The sequence below is a fragment of the Venturia canescens genome, chromosome 8 (assembly GCF_019457755.1).
Source record: "Venturia canescens isolate UGA chromosome 8, ASM1945775v1, whole genome shotgun sequence".
Lineage (NCBI taxonomy): Eukaryota > Metazoa > Arthropoda > Insecta > Hymenoptera > Ichneumonidae > Venturia > Venturia canescens.
In genome coordinates, this window is record NC_057428.1 from 10,735,109 (window position 1) to 10,759,161 (window position 24,053).

At 36.7% G+C, this 24,053-nt stretch overlaps 1 protein-coding gene and 1 long non-coding RNA gene across 6 annotated transcripts in view; one reads left to right on the forward strand and one right to left on the reverse strand.

The window, feature by feature from the left end:
- Positions 1–19,462, forward strand: part of Ssdp (Sequence-specific single-stranded DNA-binding protein) — a 24,866-nt gene extending 5,404 nt beyond the window's left edge. The window contains exons 6-14 of one of the 5 annotated variants that reach the window (XM_043427354.1): positions 577–663; positions 2,749–2,856; positions 4,203–4,277; positions 4,401–4,449; positions 5,247–5,276; positions 7,494–7,705; positions 8,109–8,279; positions 8,623–8,823; positions 16,442–19,462. In XM_043427354.1, coding sequence (XP_043283289.1) covers positions 577–663; positions 2,749–2,856; positions 4,203–4,277; positions 4,401–4,449; positions 5,247–5,276; positions 7,494–7,705; positions 8,109–8,279; positions 8,623–8,823; positions 16,442–16,546 — 1,038 coding nt within the window. In that variant the 3' untranslated portion in view covers positions 16,547–19,462. Of the gene's footprint in view, positions 1–576; positions 664–2,748; positions 2,857–4,202; positions 4,278–4,400; positions 4,450–5,246; positions 5,277–7,493; positions 7,706–8,108; positions 8,280–8,622; positions 8,824–14,287; positions 15,306–16,441 lie in introns of those variants that run through there. The other 4 variants (XM_043427356.1, XM_043427355.1, XM_043427357.1 and 1 more) reach the window with 4 other exon arrangements.
- LOC122415328 (uncharacterized) lies at positions 6,723–22,863 on the reverse strand. The gene is made up of 3 exons (XR_006261899.1): positions 22,750–22,863; positions 22,551–22,630; positions 6,723–7,096 (listed from the first exon to the last, which is right to left on the reverse strand). It is a non-coding gene; the product is annotated as an uncharacterized lncRNA (long non-coding RNA).
- Positions 22,864–24,053: the final 1,190 nt, after the last annotated feature.

Below are 24,053 nucleotides of genomic sequence, written 5' to 3' on the forward strand. Positions count from 1 at the left end.
AGTAAACAATACAATTGCGAAAGACCAAGTAACAAGAGTTGTGAAAATAATGAGTTATAATGGTACATCATTGGTGTCTCGTGCCTGAATGCAATAATACAAGTGTAAAAATGCCACAAAAATTGTGGATTCATCGCCACCATCAACATATTTATCATTGGTAGATTCGTACTTTCTGCTTTCACAAAACCGTTTTCCATAATGCGATTTTAATCAAATTAATGATAAAAGTCCACAAACGTGCATAATAACTTGTAAAATTTCAAAATAACAAAGCGCACACAACAAGAATCTAGAGTGTTCTCGTTTACTTTTTACGAAATCTATCATAATCATGCATTTTTATATATTTTTTAACATGGTGTAAAATACCCTATTAAGAGAATTACAGTAGCAAGAAGAATTTTCATTTCCAACGAAACGAGTGAACAAGTAATTAAATTCGTTCTTACCATGGCACAATGGTAGCTGTAAAGATTGTCAGTAGTGAAGACGAAATGAGGAGGAGAATCTTTGGCTTTCGTATAGTTAAGTAAAAAAAAGAAAGATAAAAGAAAATATTTGAAATAATTTCAGAATGCTGGACCAGCACCATCTCCACTCGGACAAATGCCTCCGAACGACGGAATGCCTGGTGGACCAATGCCACCCGGATTCTTCCCAGTAAGTGACAGAAAAAGTCTTCGTCCTTATAGTCTGCGACGATTTTCTTTTAATCGATTTGGAACGCAACGACAACAAAGTTATTTTCACAACTTTCAAAACTCTCAAACAAATCAATGATGGCCTCCAAAATAGCTTGCCTTCGTAACTGAATTTTTAAAAATCAATCTTTCGGACAGTCCAAAATAAAAAACGATAATCGAATGACAGAGAAACGATATAAACTTTGGCGGGCTGAGACTCGCACTGAACGGACGAAGCGCAGGTACTTTTTTTCAACGATTCAATCTATCATACGATGCACGCTGTACATAAATGTGAGCGAATGTTCTTTTTCTTACGAAGCATTCGACGAAACTAAGCACTGAACTTTTAAAGGTTTGAGAAGCTGCAGATTTTTATGAATTTTGTGTTGAAAACGAGCATAAATTCCGGTACAGTTTTTCATTTAAATGTACACTAAACTTTTACATGAAAAATGTCCAAGGAAGTTTGACGTTTGTTGAAAAATGTCGTGAAATCTTTCTCGGAAAAAGAATATTGTAATGAACAGATAAACGAACGTTTCCTATTTTACCAGATTCGAGAATGTGTTCTGGAAATCATCCTCTAAAGATTCAATCCAGTTTTTATTGAGACGTACTCAAAGCTTTTTGAAACCTAAGAAACGATGGAGTATCGCTCAAGGCATTTCCTTCCAATATCCAAAGATATCGTAACAGCATCCCAAAATCTCGAATGGGAGCTGCAAAACCGAGAAATTGTATAGCCGCGCGGAAAGAATTGAAAAACAATTTAAAGTTGACGAAAACGAAGCAACGACTGTGAAAATCATTTCCTTGACGAATGACGAAGCTTCTTCGTCTTCGAGTTAAATTTCTTCGAAATCTTTATTTAATAAATACCGTCGAGCAGCATAAAATTTGAGTAAAGTCCGATGAGTATGTACAGTTACAAAAGTCTGCTTTAGTTTACAACATTTTTTGTTCAAATTCTCGATAAGTACGAGCACGAATTTGGACATTAAATTCTCGTTCGTTGCTGCACAGTGTTTATTTTTTAAATTTTATTATCAAAGAAAAAACTTGGCTCGTCGATTCAGGGCAATTTGTACATAAATATGTTAATCACAGTTCAAATGCTTACTGACGACGATTCAACGAGCTCCGTTCCTCCATCCGGTTCTACGATTATTCGAGTTAATTTCAACGTTACAATTCTTTCAGTGTACTTCTGTATATATTCGATCTTTTATCACAACATTTGTAACACTCGTCGCGCAACATCGATCGTTGTGTACCTTCCTTCATGTGAATTAACCAATTAGTTGTACCGAATAGATTTAGCCCTGTTAAAACCACTGCATATAATTAGAAAAATGAAAGATCGATGAAACGTCGATTAGGCGATCGATTTGGCATACAGTATGTGAAAAAATCCCTGCACTGTTCTGACATAACGGGGAAAAAAAAAAAATAATTGGGAACAAAAAAACAGCCTGCTTAGACACTAGATGAGCATAAAATCATTGCATTGTCAAAAGAAAAGAAAAAAAATCATTTGTGTGTGCGTGTGTCTGTTAGAAAAACAATAATAACAATCACTTCCGGTCATATTTACGTCATTCATCGATTTCTGTGTTCGTCCAAATGAATGTGTGTACAAACAAAAAGTCATGGGTGAATTCGTGAACCTTTTTTTTCCACGTTTCGGAAAGAATCTATGTGTTGTCCTGGGGAAAAAATTTTGGTAAATTTTCAAACTGCCACGAATCAATGAAAATTTATCGGGGATCGAGAAAATCCAAGTTTTTGAGTAGCTTTTCGTAAATGTTTAATAAAATACCGCGAAGTTCGTAAGCATCATTGTTTGTGGGATTTTTGGTTGGAAATTCTGTTTCACCATGTTTTCACACTTCCTGCTCGATTCAGCTCGAAAATTTGGCTTTTCTCGCTCTCTGATATTTCATTAACCATAATCGTTATACTTTTTCCCGTGCCTCTCTTTTTCGAACATTAGTTTACTATAGTTGTTGCCTGGTTCGCAGTGTTGCTACATGTCTGTCGTTTGCGTTGCTTGTTGCAGAACAACTCGACAATGCGACCATCTCCGCCCACACACCCCTCATCACAGCCATCCCCCCAGCACCCCCAGCCACCCCCGCCCCCACACTCGCAGATGATGTCCACCCAGGTAAGCATCATTAAACACACACACACGCAAACACGAAAGAAACGATCCGGGTGAATGAATTTTGTCGATTTTCTTATTCCATTGGTTCGTCTTTTTCTCTTATTTACCAAGATTTTTCTACGTTTTCAGTTTAATCATTAATCTCACTATTTTTCGGTCAATTCAATTCTTTCAATTTCAGCCGATTCGGTTTTACACGCGAATTTCAGTTACTCCAATAATTTACCTCATTTTTGTAAATTTTCAATATTTCGTTGAATACTTGCTTCTCCATTTTTGAAGACTCGAATTTTCGAATAAATTGACATTTTTCCTGTCAAATTTCCATTGATCGTTTTTGCATCAAAGCATGACGATTTTTCTCAGGAAAATAAGAATTGGTCGATCGAGCATTTTTCGAACACAAACACACTCAGTTACACCAAGAACTCAATCGTTCCGCTCTTTCATCAATCCGTCACAATTTCATAATCGTACATTTGTGAATCGTTAATTATGTCGTGTCCTTTCTCTCTCTCTCTCTCTCTCTCTATTTTTCATTCTTTTATCGTCTCTATCTGTCTTCCTTTTTATGTTTTTTCCGGGTCCATTTTTTTAATACAATGTTTTAAAAACAACGATCTTTTGCGATCCAGCAAAAGGAATTTACCTGTTGGCTTATCGTTCTTCATTTCTTATCAAATAAACGTGCCATTTGTAAAGTAAATTGTGACGATTGACGTTGCATGCGAATCTGCAAGTCCAATCGCCCGAAACACTTTCAACACTGTCTTTTTTCGAATATTTTCTATATTTCCTGCCAAATGTAAATCTCTACACGAATCTCTTTTCCGGATTTGATTTACTTCGTTTTAACCTGATAGAGATATTAAGCATGATTCGGTTTTAGAACGAGTTCTCGTGATTACGTACACTCTATTAAGGTAAGAAATTCGGTCAAGCGACGATTCAAATTTACGTAAAAAAATGACAATCATTCATCGAAATATCAGATTTTAATATTCGACCCATCAGGTAAGGATAAAACTTTAAGTCACGACACGCTCGTAAATCATTTGAAAAATGTGGTTTTTTTTTGTTATTTGAAAAATTAGTTGGATCCCAATAGTGAAAACAGAATTAACATGTTTTCGAATCGATGATTGTTTGCTTCAAATTAATGTCGATTCTAAAAATATTTCACTAATTATGGCTTTAATATGAGGCATAGTAATCGAAATTCCTTTCGCGTTCTCTAATTACGTAACCAATTTTGACCTGAGCGTAAAATGAACCAGCCCTCGATTCGTTTGATCCGAGAGATTATTTGAATGAACAAAATTGAAAAATACGTTTTCTTGTTTCAGTTTATGGGGCCGAGGTATCCTGCAGGACCAAGGCCAGGGGTACGAATGCCACAAATGGGCAACGAGTTTAATGGGGTAAGTTTCCTTGATTTTCCACTCGAAAATATCGAAGAACAGGAGAAACATGAAGAGTCTCCAAATTCCATAGAAATCGTTCAATTTCAGTGTAATCTTACAAATTCCTCGACTTTTTTCCAGCCCCCTGGACAACCCATGATGCCAAACAGTATGGATCCAACGAGACAAGGTGAGGCAATGCGTTTGCTTGCTATTTTCAAAACGAAAATCATCTACTACGTCTTTATTTCGTTTCTTTATTGGTATTGGCAAGCATTTCGAAAGGAGAATGACTTAGACGCATGAGTATCAAAAACCACACAGCAAATAAAATAATTAAATGAACGAGTTAAATACGAATATAGTAATGGGGCATTTGCGGTCTAAACATTTCAGGGTCTGCGAACCAGAAAAGTTTTCGTTGACTATGAAATGGACAATAATCAAATACTTTTCATGTTTTTTGGTATTTTAAAATAATAATCGGTGCATTCCGCTCTTCGAATGATTCAGCGAATCAACCATTTTCATTTCGTACTTTGTTTCCAGTCAATTTTTTGAATAATCCAAAGTACAGTCATTCGCCAAGAAATATGATTGCGACAATCGAATTCCATTTTGATGAATTAGACCCAAAATGCCCCAAGCATATGCGTGTATACGTATTATATTTTGTTATGTTAAATTAATCAAATTAATTATAAATTGGATTGGATTGCTGTGATGTGGAGTGGATTGGTTTTTGAACTTGGAATCCAGTTACGAGCAGTGGTAGAATTTTGGGAGGATTATTTTGGTAATTTACAGGGAAAAGTGATTAAACATTCTTCTTTGGTATCATTGAATGGGGGTTTTCAAAATTGAACGTTTCCTGGGAACAAAATGTTGAGTTTTTTTTCTGTACCACTGCTGGATAACTTGGCTCTGCTGCCATAAACTTTGACCTTACCTACCTGCCGTACTAATGTGTGCTCTTGTGTTCCTCAGGCGAAGCCGGAGAGTTTGTAGGGTGGCAAGGTAGGAAGCAAAACCCAGCAACCGAATCACACTCACATGACTTAGTCAAGCCTAAACTTCTCAATAAATTTGTTTTTTTTTACCTCCATATTTTTTCTTTCGTTATTAATTTTCGACCTCTTTTCTCATTTTGTGATTAAATATCTGTACATACGTTCGTATTAACGGGATGTTGCAGTCTAAGCGTGCTTCAATGTAAAATTCAATGGGGAACCGAATTTTGTGATGGAAATAAAAAATGCCAATGAAAAGAGAACGTTCGCAACCATCACGAGTAATCTAAACTTCCAAGTTTTTGCCATTTTTATTTGAGAACTCAGCTCAATTTTGAATAGGAAATTATCATTTTGGCAACTAAAATTGTTAGTATTTTGTTGTACAGTTTTATTAAGGGGAAGAATACCTTTGCAATAGTAAAAAATCGTTGATTTTGCTTAATGCTTTTCGGGAGGTAATTAGTTATCCCACGATTTGCCAACTCTCACTTATTGAAGTGTACTTTAATGTACCATAGCGTATTTTTTAATTTTTATAAAAATTGACTCGCGAATTGACTCGGAACAGGTCAATTCGAAGATTCCAAAACGGCGGCCACTCTGGTGCTCGTTGCTATATTAAAGTACCTTTCAATAAGTGACAGAATTCGCGAATCGTGGGATAATTATTTACCTCCCGAAAAGTATTAGGCAAAATCGACAATTTTTTACCATTGCAAAGGTATCTCCCCCCTTAAACGTTCGATGGGCTAGTAGTTCGAATCATTGATGGATGTTCATTCTTATAGAGAATTTCTCGTGTACGAGATTCGTCATAAGAATATATTGAAAACCATTTTATTTCGACGGAAGCGTCAGAGTTCTTCAAGAAAGGATTTTTTTTTCTCAAAAAATGGTATTGTTATTTTCCATGCGAAATTTGGTTTTGAATTTGAGTTTGTTTTTATTGATCATGCAACTTGCGACACGATGTTTGTTTATATACGCACATTTGTTTTTTCTTTTGGGCGCCCTCTTTATCGTTCGTCTCTTCTACATAGCCAACGGCGAGTCACTCAAGCTTTTATCTTGCGCCGCCAAAAATCGTGTGTTCTCTTGACTCTCGCGTTCTCGCAGTTGAATGTTGAATTTGAAGTGAAATAGAACAAAAAAAATGGATTCGGTCAAAAGATTAAGCGACAATTTTCGTTCAGTGCTGAAATATTGTTCGTTAGGAATGTGAAAAAAAAACCAAAAACACGTGTTTCTCATATCAAGAAAAAGTCTTAGTCATGATGTGAGCAAACTTTTGTTATGAAAATTTTGTGATTCGGGTGTACGTTCGTTTAACAATGGGAATGGCCGATTATTTTCAAAAGAGATACAATTGATATTATAGAAAAATGAAATTTCGTCGGGCAAAACGAGACGTCAGGGTTTTTCGAGGTTAAATAAAACCGAAAATTCCTTCCTCAAATTTATTTCTCAGCTAAAACTCATTACTTTGTTTTATTTCAAACTTCCTCCTGTGCTTATTCGTTTCCGAAACGTTGCGATAAAACATCAGGGGTGTTGGGGGAATAACAACAAAAATTACGTGTCGTTCCGTGCCGTTCCCATGTCTCTCCAGCATGTGCCTCCTGCCGTGTTACATTGTGTGTGTTTACCCATCATTTTCGCGCTAATATTGAAGCATGCTTTTTGATCCACCCTCACAAAGTTTCCTTCCGTCATCCCAGGTCTCGTGCATTCCCTTCGATTGCTTCTTCCATGTTCCAATTATAAGTGGAGGAACTTGCCTCGGATTTGAAGCATCGATGTCCAATTTCAATCGAATGAAAAATACTGTAATTTGACATAATACAATTATTGTTAGCAATCTTATGTGAATATCAGTGAGTTTGTCGCTTTAGTAAGAATTCAGATTATCCAATTTCCTCTCAATTGTAGTTAACATCATGGATTGTTTCTACATTTCATTCGCAATTATCAATTATACCGAAATTATCCATTACCAAACAGTATAGAAAAATGAAAAAAAAAAACAACACTCGACCACCCCCTTCCACCTTCTTTCTCTTTCTCCCAGTTATTTTGCGCTCCAGTCACGCTTTTCAGCCAATTGTAATAAACAAACAATTAGCAAACTAGTGATTAACCGTTGAGCAAAAGAAACAGCTCTGAAACAATACACGTGATGATTTATCAGTCGGGTGTTATTAAAGCAATATTTGTTTTGTAGGACCGCCTGGAATGAACCCTATGAATCCGAGGATGAATCCACCACGAGGACCTGGTATGGGCCCCATGGGACCCGGTAATTACGGTCCAGGTATGCGAGGACCACCACCCAACAGTAGTTTAGGTCCTGGTGGACCTGGCGGTCCTGGTATGCCTCCTATGAGTATGACAGGACCTGGAGGAAGGCCGCAGTGGCAACCGAACACATCGACAGTACGTTGATCTTTTGTCTCTGTAATTATTGCTCCTAGGAAATACAATTCGGATCAAGTTGTTGCCCATCAACGAACAATTATTTTCATCGGACGCGAGATGACCAAGGAATCAACGTCAATCAGGATCGTTTCGTGTTCTTAAATAAACTCAAATGATCGCGAAACATCGAATGAAGAAACTCAGAAGTATTTGTTGGAAATCGTGATATTTTCCAAAATAGTGAAGTCAAGCCCCCTTTTTTCACCTTTCAATACGCGATCATGGCTGTTCTCGGCCATCAAGTATTTCTGATCTTGGAATTTGATTCGCTTTGTTCTTCGACAATGAACATGATTCATTATTCTTCCGAGTTGTCTAACATTGAAAAAAAATCATTCGATCCGTCAATTTGCATTTTCAGCCAATGAACTACTCGTCATCGTCGCCGGGTAATTACGGCGGTCCACCAGGTTCGACGGGTCCACCCGGGCCTGGCACACCTATAATGCCAAGCCCACAGGACAGCAGTAACAGCGGTGGTGAAAATATGTACACCATGATGAAACCTGTACCCGGTGGAAATATGCCCGGGGTAAATATCGTTTGAATGATTGAATGACTGAAAGTAAATAATAAATAAAGTAAGGGTCGTTTTTTTGAACCGCGTGACAAACAGTTTTTCAATTTTATCATTGATTGGTCAAAGAGATGAGGAAAGTGAAGGCGACAAAATGGTTGTTTTTCCGTAGCAATAAACGATTTTCCACATTAATTTATAAAGTCACGTTAAATACACGTGAAAATAGGAATGAAAAAACGAAAAAATTTTATTGAATTATTAAATGACCGAACATAAAAAAACCATGATCATTTATCGAGTCGAACGAGAAAAGCAATCCTTGATATTTATTAAAACAAAAACAACGATTCCGCAGGATTTCCCAATGAGCGGAGGACCAGAAGGCGGCCCAATGGGTCCGATGGGACCGAACACGATGGGTCCGGTATTGAACGGCGACGGTCTCGACGGTATGAAGAATAGTCCGGCGAACGGCGGCCCCGGTACACCGAGGGAAGACAGTGGTAGCGGAATGGGTGACTATAATCTCGGTGGTTTCGGCGGTCCCGGCGAGAATGTGAGTATGAGCAGGTTCTTTAACGAATCACTGTACAGCCAGTGATTATTCACGATAGAAAGGGAGAAAAAGCAAAAGAGAAAATACATGAAGAAAAGAAAGCAAGAGTGAGGGAGGAGATACGAGAAAAGTGAAAAGAGAATATTGTAGCTACGGGGATAACGATTAGCGAGATGAACTATAAACATCTTCGAGTTGCTTCGAAACGTCCGCGAAAGCTCAATCGAGGAAGCTCATTATTATAACGAAAAAGAAGAAAAGCATGTTATCCGAATCGTGCAACTATTTCATCTACGACGAATACTCAGGTCTCTTTTCAAAATGGACATACTATTTGAAAGAAACAACAACAACATAAGAATTATTACATTGACTGCGAGAGTATTTTGTCTTACTATATTGCGCGACGCTAATTCTCAATCTTCGACTCATTCCATATGGCGCTACGTCATCATACCTTTGTTTTCTTTGTAGAAAAAGACTGTCTTAGGCCTCGTATTGTTCCTTCGGACACTTATTGAACGAGAAGGCTCCCAAAAGCTGCCGATAATATCCTTTTCGAAAGCTTATTTTCTATTGGAAAAGTCTCACTGATTCCAGTGAACGTGGCAATGACAATCGTCTTCAACGCTCGTCTCGTCGAAAACTCAAATATTCTTTTCCATTTAAACGGAAAAATTTCTTAGCTTTCTCGACTCTGGATATGTCGGCTTTTTTGACGACCCTTCTCGAATAACCTGTACATAGTCGCTACGTTAATCTCTTTGTTTTTCGTAAACATTTTCAATTAACTGGACAATTGTTACTATTTTCGAATTCGAGTTAGGGCTCGGGCTCCGGACGTCGATGAATTTAACGCCATCAAATTCTCGCTCGACGTATTTAAAGAAATATATCTTCGTTTTGAACGCCATCAAACTTTTCAGAATCTTTTTGTATCGGAGCCCTCGAGCTCCATCTTGAAAAAAAAAAAGAAAAAATACAAAGAAAATAGAAAAAGTCTGTGCGACGTGATTTTTGTTTGAAACTTTGTAAGCTCGTCGTCGAATTCGGCACAACTCTTAAGTTTTAACTCGAGACGATTGAAAAGTCACGTTAATATGCACGTTTTATAATCCTCGGCTCCATCAAGAGAAAAATTAAAATCGAAACATTTTTTTTCCCATTATTTTCAACTACGCTCGTGATTGTCACGTTAAACGATGTCGCGTTTACTTGCTTTTAACTCAACAGCTTTTTTGTCACTTTTTGTCCGTCGTTTCGACTCTATTCGCTTCGAAATTTCATAAAACTAAGTAGACACGTAGAACTTAAGTTTCATTTTTGTATTTAAGCTCGTAACGCATTAAAGTTACTTAATTGCCAACGCCGCCATAGAAAAAAACGAACGGAAACGCCTTTCGAAATATGCGTACATTTCGCTCGAACTCGTATCCTTCGAAACTAATTTCATTTTTTTTTTTATACTCTTTATCATCTTTGCAATTGAAATTTTTTACTTACCTCTTACTAAATTACTCGTCCGATGATTATTTCATTAGCTCCTTCTGGCCCTCAAATTATTTATTTACACAAAACGAAGAAGCCAATTAAAGCATAAATTAGATTTAAAGTGAAGAAGCCTCGGGTACTAATCAAGCTCGTTACTGGTAATTATTCACCACTGTGATTCGGTCGCATAATTTTTTCGCTCTCATTTCAATTCCCTTTTTATACATATTTTATATAAATATAACAAAAAAATTATTGATAATATGTACGCTATGCGTCTGTGTGTCTTTTTCTTGTGTGTTGATTTTGTTTCTTGAAAAATCGATAGTCAACCTTGTCCAAATGGGTTTATTTCGGAGTATGAAATTTCCGATGAGTTTTCTTTCATTTTTCATCTTTCATCGTGTTCTGCATCGTCGACGAATCTTGCCAATTTCATAATATCTCATCATTCGCGTGGTGAAAATAAAACTTTAACTGAAAAAGTGTGAGAAAGCTCATTTTTCATTGCTCCACGGAAAAAAAACACACAAACACACACACACACACACCCGCATAGAGTGAAAGCGCCATCGATGAAACTCGACCGGTAGATAATTCGCGACGTAATTCGTGTAAATTCAACCGCTTGGACGCTTCAAACAATTGCTCAATCGAACGATATCGAATTTCCCGCAGCCTCCCCCAATTTCTCTTCTCATTGTAAATATTAATTCAGCAAAAAGAGCTTTGCTTGTTGACGCAGCCCTTTTTTTATTCTGGGGACGGTTCAATAAGCGATCGACTGACCGCGCGGGAGTAGTCTCATTCGCGGAACGAAGGATAATGGCGTCCGAAATATTTCTCAAATTTTGTTTCGCCTTTTTACCTTTGTAACTTGCATTTTTTTTTTTTTTTTTTTTTTTACACCAACCCGTGCGATCGTCGCAAATTTCTACTTTCATCTTTATCTTTAAGGATACAAAATACTCGTCGAAGCGAACTTTCAAATCGCGACACTTTTTTTTTTCTTTTTCTTTTTGACAAATTGTAAATATATGTTTTAACTTCTTCTACTCTATTTTCGTTTCTTTTTACACGATTCTCTTAACGCTTTTATTTTTGACGCATTTTGCCTGGCTTGCTCAATGATTAATCAAGGCTTTTTGGGGTGACAGTATGAATATTCTCGTAACGCGTTAATCGATTTATCGATCCTCGAACGAAATGCCCTATGAAAAAAAAAATACAAATATATAATCGTGTGTAAATATACTATTATTAATTATTATTATTATTATTATTATCATCATTATTATTAATATTATTATTGTTAATATTATTATAATTATATACGTAGATAATAGCGGATTCACACTGGCGTCCGGTTCACGAGCGTACACGTTCGTGCAATCGTTTCTTTTTAACTCACTGTTTTTTGTGATTTCTTTTTTTTTTTAAATTTTTCTCTCTCACGCAACCTCTCAAAGATTCGAAATGTTTTTTCTCTCGAGTTTTTTTTCAATCGTATATTTCTGGAGGAGGTTCATGAAAAGCGTTCCTCTTTGGTTTGAAGCATACCTCAAACACTCGATGAATGTTAATAATAAAAGAAAACGTAAAAGAAAACGAAAATAAAAATAAAAAAAAGGGGAGAGAAAGATGGGAAATAATGAAACGAAAACAACGAAAAAAGAAACACAAAAAACGTTACTATTTTTGTATGAATTTAAGGATACGTATAGGCCGTAATGAGCCTGAAAAGTGACTAAGAACGAGATTTCGAGCAGACTCGTGAGGCGTTTTTTTTAAATTTTATTCTTTTAATTTTTTTCCCCTCGAGAAAAGAAATGTCTTTTGTTTCTTTTCGTAAAATAAATAAACGAGAGTGACCGAATATAAGTCATAACGCGAAAAGAAAAATTTATATATATGGAATCCATCCGTCCGCAGGTGGTTATAGGTCAGTACCAGACTATGCTGTGCTGCTATTTAGTTATTCTTAAACTTCGAGAAAATAAATGAGAAAAGAAGAAGAAAAGGAGACGAAAATTTAAGGCAAAACGAGTATTTATGTCTGTTGGCTGGAAAAGACGCGATTATTTCGTGTAAAACTTCATTAACTAATTGAACAGAGTTTTTTTTTTTTTTTTTAAGTGAGCAACAGATTTATGAATATTAATATAATTCATTGACGAATCGATGTACGCGAAACCGGAAGAAAATGCATACGAAGATGGGGAAAAGAGCGATCGATTTTTCGTTTGTTTTCTTCCTTTAGTACTCGTTTCTTTTTCGTTTTTGTTTTTGTTTTTGTTTTTATTGAATTCATTCATACGCTCATGATCGCTCAACGTTCGTTGCGTTCGTTCCGGATATATTTTATAATAATCGAAACTCTCAAATTTTATGGTCAAACAGAGAAAACGAGAATGGTATACCCGAGATTTGTGTACAGACAAAATTAATAATGGAAAAAGCACGAAAACTCTCGAGAGGCTTCAACAGGCGAAAAGTCAGACACAAAAAAAATAATTCATAAAAAAAAAGAACGAAGATTTGAGAAGGATGGATGAAAGCGGTTACTAAAAGAGGCGTTCATATTTATTTATTTTTATTGTCTTTTTTTTTTCCTTTTTTTTCTCGCTTTTGGGCAGCTCAATCCAGTGAATTTTGATCGAAACTCACGTATTGTTTCTCTTATCGTCATCTCTCTTCAGCGGAAATCTACGAAAAGTCCGGTGCGAAGAGAAAACTTTGACAACGTTATGATAAAGTTTGACGGGATTTTTAGCGATGAGAGTGAAAGAGCGTGTGTACAACAATAAAACCGCGCGAAATGCGAAAGAAATCAACGAATAAAATGGAAAATAAAAAATAACAAAAAAAAACGAAAAAAACAAATAGAACAAACGGAAAGGGGAAAGAATGTCTTTTTATCTTCAAAGTGTAAATGCACCTTGGTTTGAGTATATATATAGATGCATATATATATTTATCGTTAATTCAAATAAATGATCAAACAAATTTCTAACCAACGTTGTAAGCTGCATTAACTACCGAACGATCACAAATGAAAAATAATAATATATGCCTACGCAAGACGAGAAGAGGAAAATAAAAGAGGGAGAAGGAGAGAGGGAGAGAGAGAGAGAGAGAAAGAGAGGGAAAAATAATGAAACAAGGGAGAGGATCGAGACAATAAAATGTAATTCTGTTACACCGAGAATACTGAGTTTTGTTCTTTTTATTTGTATTAAAAAAATACCCGCAAGGTGCTGGATAACGAAGTTTATTACATATATTTTCTATAATTTTGTTGTTTTTGTGTTTATTTAATTCTTTGTTTCTTTTTGTTGTTGTTGTTGATGTTGTTGTTGTTGTTGTAATTTCTCAATGGTAGTTATTATTAGTCTCTATCTGTTTCGTCGTTATCGCGTTATCGTTAATATTTTTCACGCTTTTTGTTACACAGTTTTTCTTTTTTTTTTTCTCATTTGTTTAATTTCGCAGAATAATCGGAGACGCGTGTTTCATGGTCTCGTGTGTCCGGCACGTCCCACAAACGAGAGTTTGTTCTGGGACTTTTTAACTCTTCTTCTGTGTCCTGTCAGCACATTGATTGATATTTCTTCACTTCAAACGAGGCACATCCCCCTTCCGATCTACACTTGAATCCACTGAAACACTCGTACTTCGATTGAGATAAAACTCAAACGAAATTAAACAATTGAATTTCTCATTACGAAGCATTTTTTCATTCATTCAATCACCGTTTCCAGTTTGTCAATTCTTCTCGCAATGGATCTCTCACCATTTTGACTCGAATTTCATTGTCACTAATTTTCAGTTTTCATTCTTTCGACATTATTTCATTGATCAATCGTCTTACCGAGGGAAAATGAGCATTTCGTCAGTTTGGGGGAAAAAAAAAAAATAATATGCATTCGGACTTGAAGTGCGAGAAAATATGAGAAAAAATGCAATTTTTTAGTTGTACAGACGATGAGGAATTTGTTACGAAGAGATTTGAGGAGACTGAAAATGGTGGAAGAATCCCAGAATGCTTCGAATACACGATGTTCATACACTTCGATCGATGAATAATTACATTTATAAAGTAAACGATGTTTGTATAGTTTTCAATTAGTTTAACTATATAGTAGTAATTTAGAATAGGCTGTTACTGACCTGTAGCACATGGATGCGTGAGCCGGATTGCGATTGTGGATTGCGAATTAGCGTTGTAACGTTCCAGATTGATGAAAAAGTCAAAAATAAATAAGAAAATATGCACATACAAGAGAAAAAAGCAAAAAAAAAAAGAAAAGAAAAGAAAAAACGAGAGTAAAGGAACAAGTAGAGAAAACGAACCTGAAAGTAAATATGACGAAACGAGATTGAAAAAATAAAAAAAAAATCTATCGAGACAAAGAAAATGAAAAAGAAGCAACGGTTCGATAGTTGCTTTCTCTTCTTACGTTATTTGTGGAAAAAAAGAATAATAATGGAACAAAAAATCAGTGAGGTGTGGGTGCGTGTCGGGGGTTGGGGGATCGTAGGCGAAATCGTGTTTCAATCGTCCGTAAAATCTCGTGATGTTCTTTTGAATTACATTCGAATGAAACAACTGTTGTGACGATTGATGACGAAAGATAGAAAACGTGGAATAACGAATAAAGTTAATAAAAATCGTCGTCCGCCGTTCCGGTCGTTGAAACTTGCTTGATCCTCTTAACGTCCATGTGTTGTGGGTCAGAGCACCCTGAAATAATTTTATTACTAATAACGATAATGACGAGACAATGAGATAAAGATTTTTAATGAATGAATAGAATTTTTTAAAAAAATATACGCACATATATTTATATAAAAGTAAGGACGAGGAAACGATCCAATTGTTTCGCAACGAATATGAAACTCGTCTTTGATCGTACGGAAAAAAAAAACGAAAACAATAAATAAATAAATAAATAAAGAGAGCAAAAAAAAAAAGAGAAAAAAAAACGAAAGAAAAAATAGTATCTATAACCCGGAATCAATCGAACGACCGAACGTGGATTTCTTTGACCGAGCCTGGCCCCCCCTACCGATGCACCACCACACCACCCACTGCGTATGTATATACTATGTCCCAATTGTTGCTTTTCACGCTTATTGGACAAACACGTATTCGATCATGCTATTTTGTTGAATTTCTGGTGCTCCTTCGGGCGATCACAAAATACGTAAATGTTTCTCTCATTTGGTTCTCGAGGCATTTCGGAGAATTGGAGAGCTCCATAATTAACGGTATACTTTTGCTACTGATTTAACATGCACGAATTACTTAATTTTTGAAAATATCGCGATAGGCTTTTATTCCATCGATAGAGATCAGCGTCTCTAGAGAGGTTTGTTCATTTGGAGTGATTTTATTCGATACAAAGTCGAAAATTCGTTCGTTTTCTTTTTTCGATTCCTCGAACAGTCTCGAGCTTTTTCGTTGCACATTTTCATGCCGTGTACATACAAAATCAATATTTTTTTGTCGCCTTCGGTGCATTTTTGCCGCACTCAATCGCCAAAATGTTTTAAATTACATATTCGAAAAGCGGAGTAAATAAGTTTTTAATATTTTGTCGTCGAAGTGAAACTTGTTTTTCCAATAATCGTGAGTCTCCAGCCACCCGTTTTAAGATTCTTGAAGCAGCAATGCGGCCATGTTACGAGAAACCATAAACGTGCAGAATATGAAAAACGTTTTTTTTCTTCAGCACTGCTTACCAATTTTTTTTCACTGTTTCAATCACACAAATGGAAGTAACGGCTTTGAAGCTGCTTCGAGAATCTTCACCGACGGTTTGGCTGTTACGATTCTACGAGAGTATATTTAGAAAAGCAAATAAAAATATGAGAAACGACCCCGTGTCGAGGAAATCAAACGAGAATAAAAAGTCATTGAGACTTGAATTTTTCGGTTGAATTTCTCTTCGCGTTCCCTGTAACCCAAAAGTGTTGTTGTTACTGAAATTTGAGCGCAACACTTCCCGTGTGTAACTCCGATTCCCAATTATTGTTTCCTTTTCCCGAGAGGACTTTGAGTCCGCTTGGGAAAGGGGATGAGATTGAAACTTGTAACCGGCTCGAGTTGTTGGTTGGTTCACAGGATCAGAACGAGTCAGCTGCCATTTTGAAGATCAAGGAGAGCATGCAAGAAGAGGCCAAGAGGTTTGAGAAGGACTCGGACCATCCGGATTATTTCATGCAATAACTCGTCCCCGTGTCGTCGGACCGAGCGACACACGTGACGAACGCTTACGCGGATCTGTGACCAAAAACAAGAAGCAAATCGACACACACACACACATGCATACACGAGAAATAGACACACACACACACACACGGAGGAGGATTAAAAGACACCGGAGGAGAGTAGAGCCGAGGGAGGGGGCTGAAATCGTCCGATGAAAATACGTAGCTCGGACTACGTAAAGAGCAAGAAAATGAGAAGAGCGTTTAAAACAAAGATTGGGATAAACGAGAGAAAGAGAGAAACGATTTCGTAAAACTTTCCACGATCGCGCCTCGCACTTCTTCCTTCGTCGCGATCGATCTCCGATTTTTCTTACACGATAATATTTATACGAGTGTTGTGTGCGTGGGTTCGCCTCCGCCCCTGAATGTGCTCTGTGTATGTGTGTGTATATATACGCGCAACGACAAAATTCAATTGCGAATGGGGAATTGCGCAAGCGACTCGCCTGGTGCGACGTCACTTCTCGCCTCCCAATTTTACAATATTGGCCCCTCTACGACTAATGGTCGAATGAAAAGCCAGCTCGCGAGAGAACAATTCGAAAAATCTTGACGCGACTAAACTGAATGAAATTTATTTCACATTTTATATTTGTCCGTTTATCAACTTTTGGAATTCATCGTCCGACATTGAAATACTGCGGGGATTATATCATGGATGGGACAAATAAAAATTTATCGGGAGTGGAAAATTGACGCGAATAATCGAGAATAAAAATATTTCGGTTGCCAATATTTTTCGTTGGAAAAAAAATATATTTATGAATTACGTGTTCATTAATTTATCAATAAATTCCATTATTCTTCATTCATAGCGATGAAATTAAAGAAGAATTTATTTAGCTTCGAGTTTTTTGAGGCTCGAGATGAAATATTGGGATTGTAAATCGAGAGAATATCGATTATACCAATATTCGGGGTTCGATACGAATGAATTAACATGCGCACTGTGTGTGCGTGTAGTTAGAAATATACACATGTATACATGGAAAGAAAATGACCCATACGCACACGCGAATAGAAATTTTTCTTCCCCCGCAAGTAATGAAAAAATAATGTTTCACAGTTTGGATGAGAAAAAGGTGATAAAGAGAAGCCCGATCCAAGCGCATCGCGCAAAACTACGTGGCGGAATATCGGCGTCGAAGTTTGCGTCTCTGAAATGCAACAGTTTTTCTTACAATATTAGGTGTACGAAATTTTTATATGCGTATTAGAGTCACGCAGAAGTCGTTGATTTTGGAATAATTGAAAAGTCGAAAGAAAAATTCGTTGCACTTTGTCGTCGCGAACTGTCGAGCATCGTACTCGTTTTCTCACGTACCGGCGTTCTTTCTTCCGTTCTATCTTAGGAGACTATCAGTCAGGAGTGAACGAAAGAGAAATTGAAGGAGCGAGAGGGATGAGAAACATTGAGGAAGAGAGAGGACGACACGCGAAGGAAAGTGCACAGGGTTCTCGCTGCTTTTCAGCAAAGATCCTTTTTTGTAGCCGTACCTATCTGGGCAAGGGTGAAAAAAAGATTTGGGCTCGATTCGTGCCAAGTGTCGAGAGAGCGAATCCTTGACGAGGGTAGAACTTTCTCTTTCTCTCTTCCGCTGTCCTGTCTCTCGAGTTTCCTCGTTCTTTCATCACCTCCCTTCTTTCCTGTCTTCTTTTTTCGGGGACGGGTGAGGAAAAAAAGAGATGAAAAAAATTGGCCAGTGTTGCGGATAAAACCGCGTCAGGACGAGCTGAATTCTCAGCGATGCGAGAGAATAAGAATGAGACGAAAGTCAATGCGAGATCGAGACCTCGACGGCGAAAGAAAACATTCGTAAAATACTTATTCTCGATTTCCCTGTTCAACGTAAAGTCTCGATTTTTTTTAGTCATCCATTTTAAGTTGACTTCCACTAAAATCCCTCGAAACAGGAACCGCTAATTTGTCGTTTCTTTGTGAAATTATTTTCGGGCGTCCGAGCTAAACGAAGGAAATTTTCGAACGACTGCGAAACGAAAATGTTGCTTCTTCAACATTCATCGATCATCAATATTACTATTATTATTATATTATTACTATTATTATAATATTATCATTATTATTATCATCGTTACGATAAATGAAAATAACGGCGAAAAGGAAAGATCGGGCGAGACTCACGTTTTTTAATATTAGAAAATTTTGATCGAGAATTGTGTAAATTATTCCAGGGCATTCGCAAATCAATTTAGGATGTGAAGTAAATATTATTATTATTATTTTATTATCTCGGTTAATCGTTAAACAGTGTATTGTTGATAAGGGGGCCAAAGATTGGTAGTCGATCGGTCGAGCAAAAATATCGCTCGATCGAACGCCAGTTAGATACGGTATTTTTCTTTTCTTTTTTTTCCCTTTTTTTTCCTGTTTTATTTTCTCTTCTTCGTCGACTAGAAAGATCAATCCAAATACCAATAAATCGTACCTCCCTGTTTGAGATGTATCTTTGTGATCGTTGAATTCTCTCTACTCTCGTGGCGCAAAAATAATGAAAAAAGAAAACTAAATGAGAAATCTCACGACGAAATATCGAAGCGGTTCAATCAATCGACGTACATATTTATCTCGTTCCAATGTGAAAAATGGAGCACGAAGGACAGATTGTTTTATGGAAATATACGAAGAGGATAATGAGCAATAGATGAAAGAGAGAATGAGAGAGCGAGAGAGAGAGAGAGAGAGAGAGAGAGAAATGGCCCAACGTGAGCGTGAATTTTCACGCATTCGCTCTTCGTATCCACGCATAATTAATAATGACATAATTGTAGGTATCCTGTACGAGTATAGCAAACATTAGCGTAATTAAAAACAAATACAATTAATAATTATGAAAAAAAAACAACAAACAAACAAAGTAAATAAATGTCATCTATCCTACCAAAAAAAAAAAAAAAAACATGACGTAAGATACAACAAAAATCTGTTGACTCGTCTGTTCTTTCACACTTTTCGACATTCATGCTCTTAACTACGGTGACAAAATCGAAGGTGAGTAAGACTTTTTACACTTTTTTCATCCATTTCCCGAGGATGATTCTACAATTTTAAATCCGTTTTTGAAATCCTGAAACTCATCCACGTGGCTGTTTTCTCTCGTGGAATTATTTTCATTGTGATAAACCCGAGATCATAATTAAATTGCTACGATGAAAATTTATGGATACATTCTAATCTCAAACTTTGAAACTTGAACAAGTTCGCGGAATGAATTTTATAAAATCAATTTCTGTCTGTTGGTTATTTTTTGTTCGACATACAAAATGTTTGAAAATTAACAAAAATCAATGAACCATTTTGCATTGAAATTCATTCGAGTGAAGTGAATTTTTGTATGAATAAATGTGACATCAATCGAGTCTCGTCGGTGAACTTTTTTTCTCCTAATTCAATTTGGGGAATGAAACTAGTTTGGAAAAATGTTTTTTTTTTTTTTTGGAAAGATTTGGAAACATTAGTATTGTCAGTTGGAAGATAAATATTTAAATATTCTACCGAATTGTCCTCTGAGAGTTTGGATTGCTCGATTGGATGGCATCGAATGTCGCAATCGCGGAAGCTCGCTCCTTTGGCACCGTATCGTCGTAGCTATAAATAGACGTCACGTACCGATAAAAAGAGACAACCTCGGCAATCGTGTGAACGAAAATTGGCAATCGGTTCGAGGATGCAGAAAAATGACGTTCCTGCTTGTCTGTCAGGCAGCGGTGCTCCCAGTTTTTGGCACGAGAAACGAGAGCATTCTATAAAAAAAAAAAAAAAAAAAAACCATTTTTCGTCTAATTACGAAAACTCCTCCCAGCAATTCGCTCTTTAAGCAAATGATTGAAAAAATGATAAAACTTTAGCCAAAAACAGTTAAAATTCGTTTCGTCTCAACCGGGATTCAACGCTTGATTCGAATTGACGAAAATGATGAGGGGTGAGAGCCGTTCGTCGAGCTTGTTTTTTCGGTCATCGTAAGAAACCAGCTCGAGGACAGAACTGCGGTGTTAAAAAAAGAAAAGAGGCGACGATTATGTCCGTATACAGTGACGCTTTGGTGGAAGCAAAGAAGGAGAATAAAGTAGGATGAGGTTAGAAGAGGAAAAGAGGGACGAGCGTGCTTATCGTGCATCGTCTCGAATCACCTCGAACACTGCCTCGCTCTTCCTCGGGGCATCTTTCCCGAAGCAGTGTCGCCCTTCCCCTTTTTTACACCCAAACCCTTTTCAAACGCTCCGAAACAATGTCGCCGCCAAATACGTGTCCACCTTACAGATTCGTCGTAGCCTTATTACATGGGACATTTCTTGTCAACGAGGTCTCTTCCCTTTCCTCGGACTCTTCACCACCCCACCCCGAGAAAAAAAATCGTAACAACTAAATTTAGTTGTAAATTTGGTTAAAACTTTAGTTTATATTTTTGCTGCTTAATCTAACTAACATCCGCTTGCGATAAATAAGTTCATTTATACGAATCACTTAATTTTTGTTTATGTGAATTAAGTAAACGAGTGAAACCAAATATTTTGTTCGAAGAACTCGAAACATTTGTTTATTTCTACTTAATTGACGTACGCTTTTATTTATTCGCATATCAAGTACTGAAGTATCTAAACGGTTTTATTGAGAATGATAAATATTTTGTAAATCGAATCATACTGGTCAGTTCAGTATAACCCGAAATGTATTATTATATCAACTAATACGATTTGTGGAAAATGACAAATAATTTTGATAGTCGCTTAACTAAATTTTATCGATGACGAACCAAATAAATTGTCCATACAAATGTCTACCTCGAAAGAAAAGTTCAGTATATTTTATATCATTTTGTTAATTCAGCTGAAGGTTTTCCTACCATAACACAATCTACGGAGATTCAATATACGATTACTTTCGTAGCAACAAAATATGACGTTATATTAACCCAAATATCGTCACATAGCGGTCAATTTCGTTAACCGGTTGACTGGTGAGCTTTTTTCCAGTTTTTGTGCCAAAACTGGTACGAGCCAATATGTTACCGAAAATCACGATAATTTATTTCTGAGGGTTTTCGAGGTTGCCGATTCCATTTTCATGTGATAAAGCATGAAATTTTCGCAGTGAGAAATTAACAAATTTCACCCTGAACCCTTATTTTTCACATTTTTGGGGGTAGCGAATTTTGTTTGATTTCGATGAAAGAGTCCAGTGTGCTAAAAAACTAAAAATTTTCATGCCATATAGCATGAAAATCCATTGAAAGAACGAAAAATTTCACCCTCAACCTTCGATTTTCCCCATTTCCAAGAGTAGTGAGGTGAAAATTAAGTTCAAAAATCGGCTCAGCGACCCAAAAAACCATTGTATACGAATTTTTGTCCAAATCGGTTGAAAATTGAAAAAGTTATTTCAATATGTACACATATACAAAACCAGAATGGGCCCAACTTTTTTTTGTACATATATGAATACCAGTCAACCGGTCAATTCAAATCGCTATCTAATTGAATCGTTATCTAAATATTTTGTGAAAATGAATAAATATTTTGTCGTTCGTATGGGAATAAATATTTCAGTTAAATTGAACATTTTCAACCAAATTTTTTTTTCTCAGTGCAGAAACTCGTCACGAAATGGAACCGGATCCAGTGCGTTATCCTAAATTATCTGCATTTTGGAGATTCAAACTTGGATGCAAACGCGTGTTGGAAGCAACTCAAATTTTGATTTCCATCAAGTTTTCAGTGGGAATTGCAAAAGTCAGCATTTTATTGGAAAATGAAAAATTGCTCCTAAAAGCACTCGCCTTTCAAATATTTCCTACGGATTTTTAAACTCAAAAAATCTTTTAAGGAATGATCGAACGTTTCAATGCAACTGTGATTCATGCAAATTTTTCATTCGATTTTAAACGAGTTGCTTGAGCATAGGAAAACGTGAATTGAAAAGTAAAAAAAATTAGAATGGGTACCTGCGCTGCGTACGATTTGGAGGTCCAAGTCGATGTTTTTGGTGTTTGAAGGTTTAAGTCGAAGGAATCCGAGTGAAAACCTGGAGACGTTTATAATCGAGCGATTGATCGAGGTTTCGATAATCAGCGTCCATAAAAGTATTTTCGAATCGAACCTGAAAAAATGTGTTTTACGAATAAAATGAAAATATTTTCGAACCGTCTGTGAGGATGCGAAGCCACGTTTCAAGATTCGATCCTTCGATGTGCCATCCCCGGGAGGTTTAGTCGAGAACGGCTGACGTATACGAAAAAGCTCATCGGTTTGACCTCTAGAGACCCGCTTCTTGCCTTATTCTATTTCGTCAGAGTCGAACGTGACGCCAAGTTTTGGCAATCTAATTTGCGTTCGAGGACCAGAACTCGGAGTGAAAAAAAAGTTAAGCAATCTTGAGCGACGTTCGAGCGAATCTTCGACACTATCCAGTTTCCAAAGCTTAACATATTTCGAAATTTCTCTTGGTATAAAATCCCCGATTCAATCATGGATTTCTCATTAATGCGATCAACTCTCATCGTTATTTTGGACTCGTCCGCTTCGCCCAGGGGTTTCTGCGTCTTTCGAATTCTAAACAATTAAGGGGCAAGAGAAAGAGTGAGAGAGAGAGAGGTAAGGCACAGATGAGTCGTGATCCAAGGCCTCGAGAGGTACTCTGCTTAATCACCTGATTTCATGAGACGCTTCATTCCCTTCTGGCACCATCTCTGTGTCTATGTACATATATAATCGAGCGCAACCACGTACGAAAGCAAAACGATATATAGCAGATTCTCGAGTCTCTTTTCTCTCGGGACGACTGACGTCATAGGGGTTGAAAATGCCGGATGTGCATGAGTCTTTTCAGACCGAATCGACAGCATCGATCTTCGCTTCCTTTAAGGTAGATCATGCTCGAAGGATCGTATTTTATGGCTGTCTAAATTGGATCGATTTTATTGCGAATGAATTTGTTCAACTTATTTATTGGCGAATGAAATTACAAGCGATTATTTGATCGGGGATCCATCACTGATTAAACCCGAAATTTCATTCGTTCCTGGCGAAAATACTCTAGTTTTTTATGTGAAAAATCGCTTAGAGAGCGTGAAGGGAAAACACAAAGGGAAATGGATCGAGAAAAAAGTATTAATAAAAAGAGAGAAGGCTACGACCGGAATGGCCAAGCTAAGAATAAACGAAATGCCGAAATAAGCAAATGTGCTAGTTATCAATTTTGTTCAATCTTTAAGGTATAACTGGATGGATAGCTCGACCAAATATTATATCTGATTGGAATTTCCGTACTTCGTGATGCAATAAAAATCTTAAAAAATTCAACAACATTTGGAAAGCTATGAACAACAATTATCAATAATAATATTGCCCAAAAGTTGATAACAAATTGTTTAAACAATTAATTATTCAATAATTTTATGGTGACCTATTGTTTTTTTTACGAATCAAATGTGTGTATTTTTCCGAAT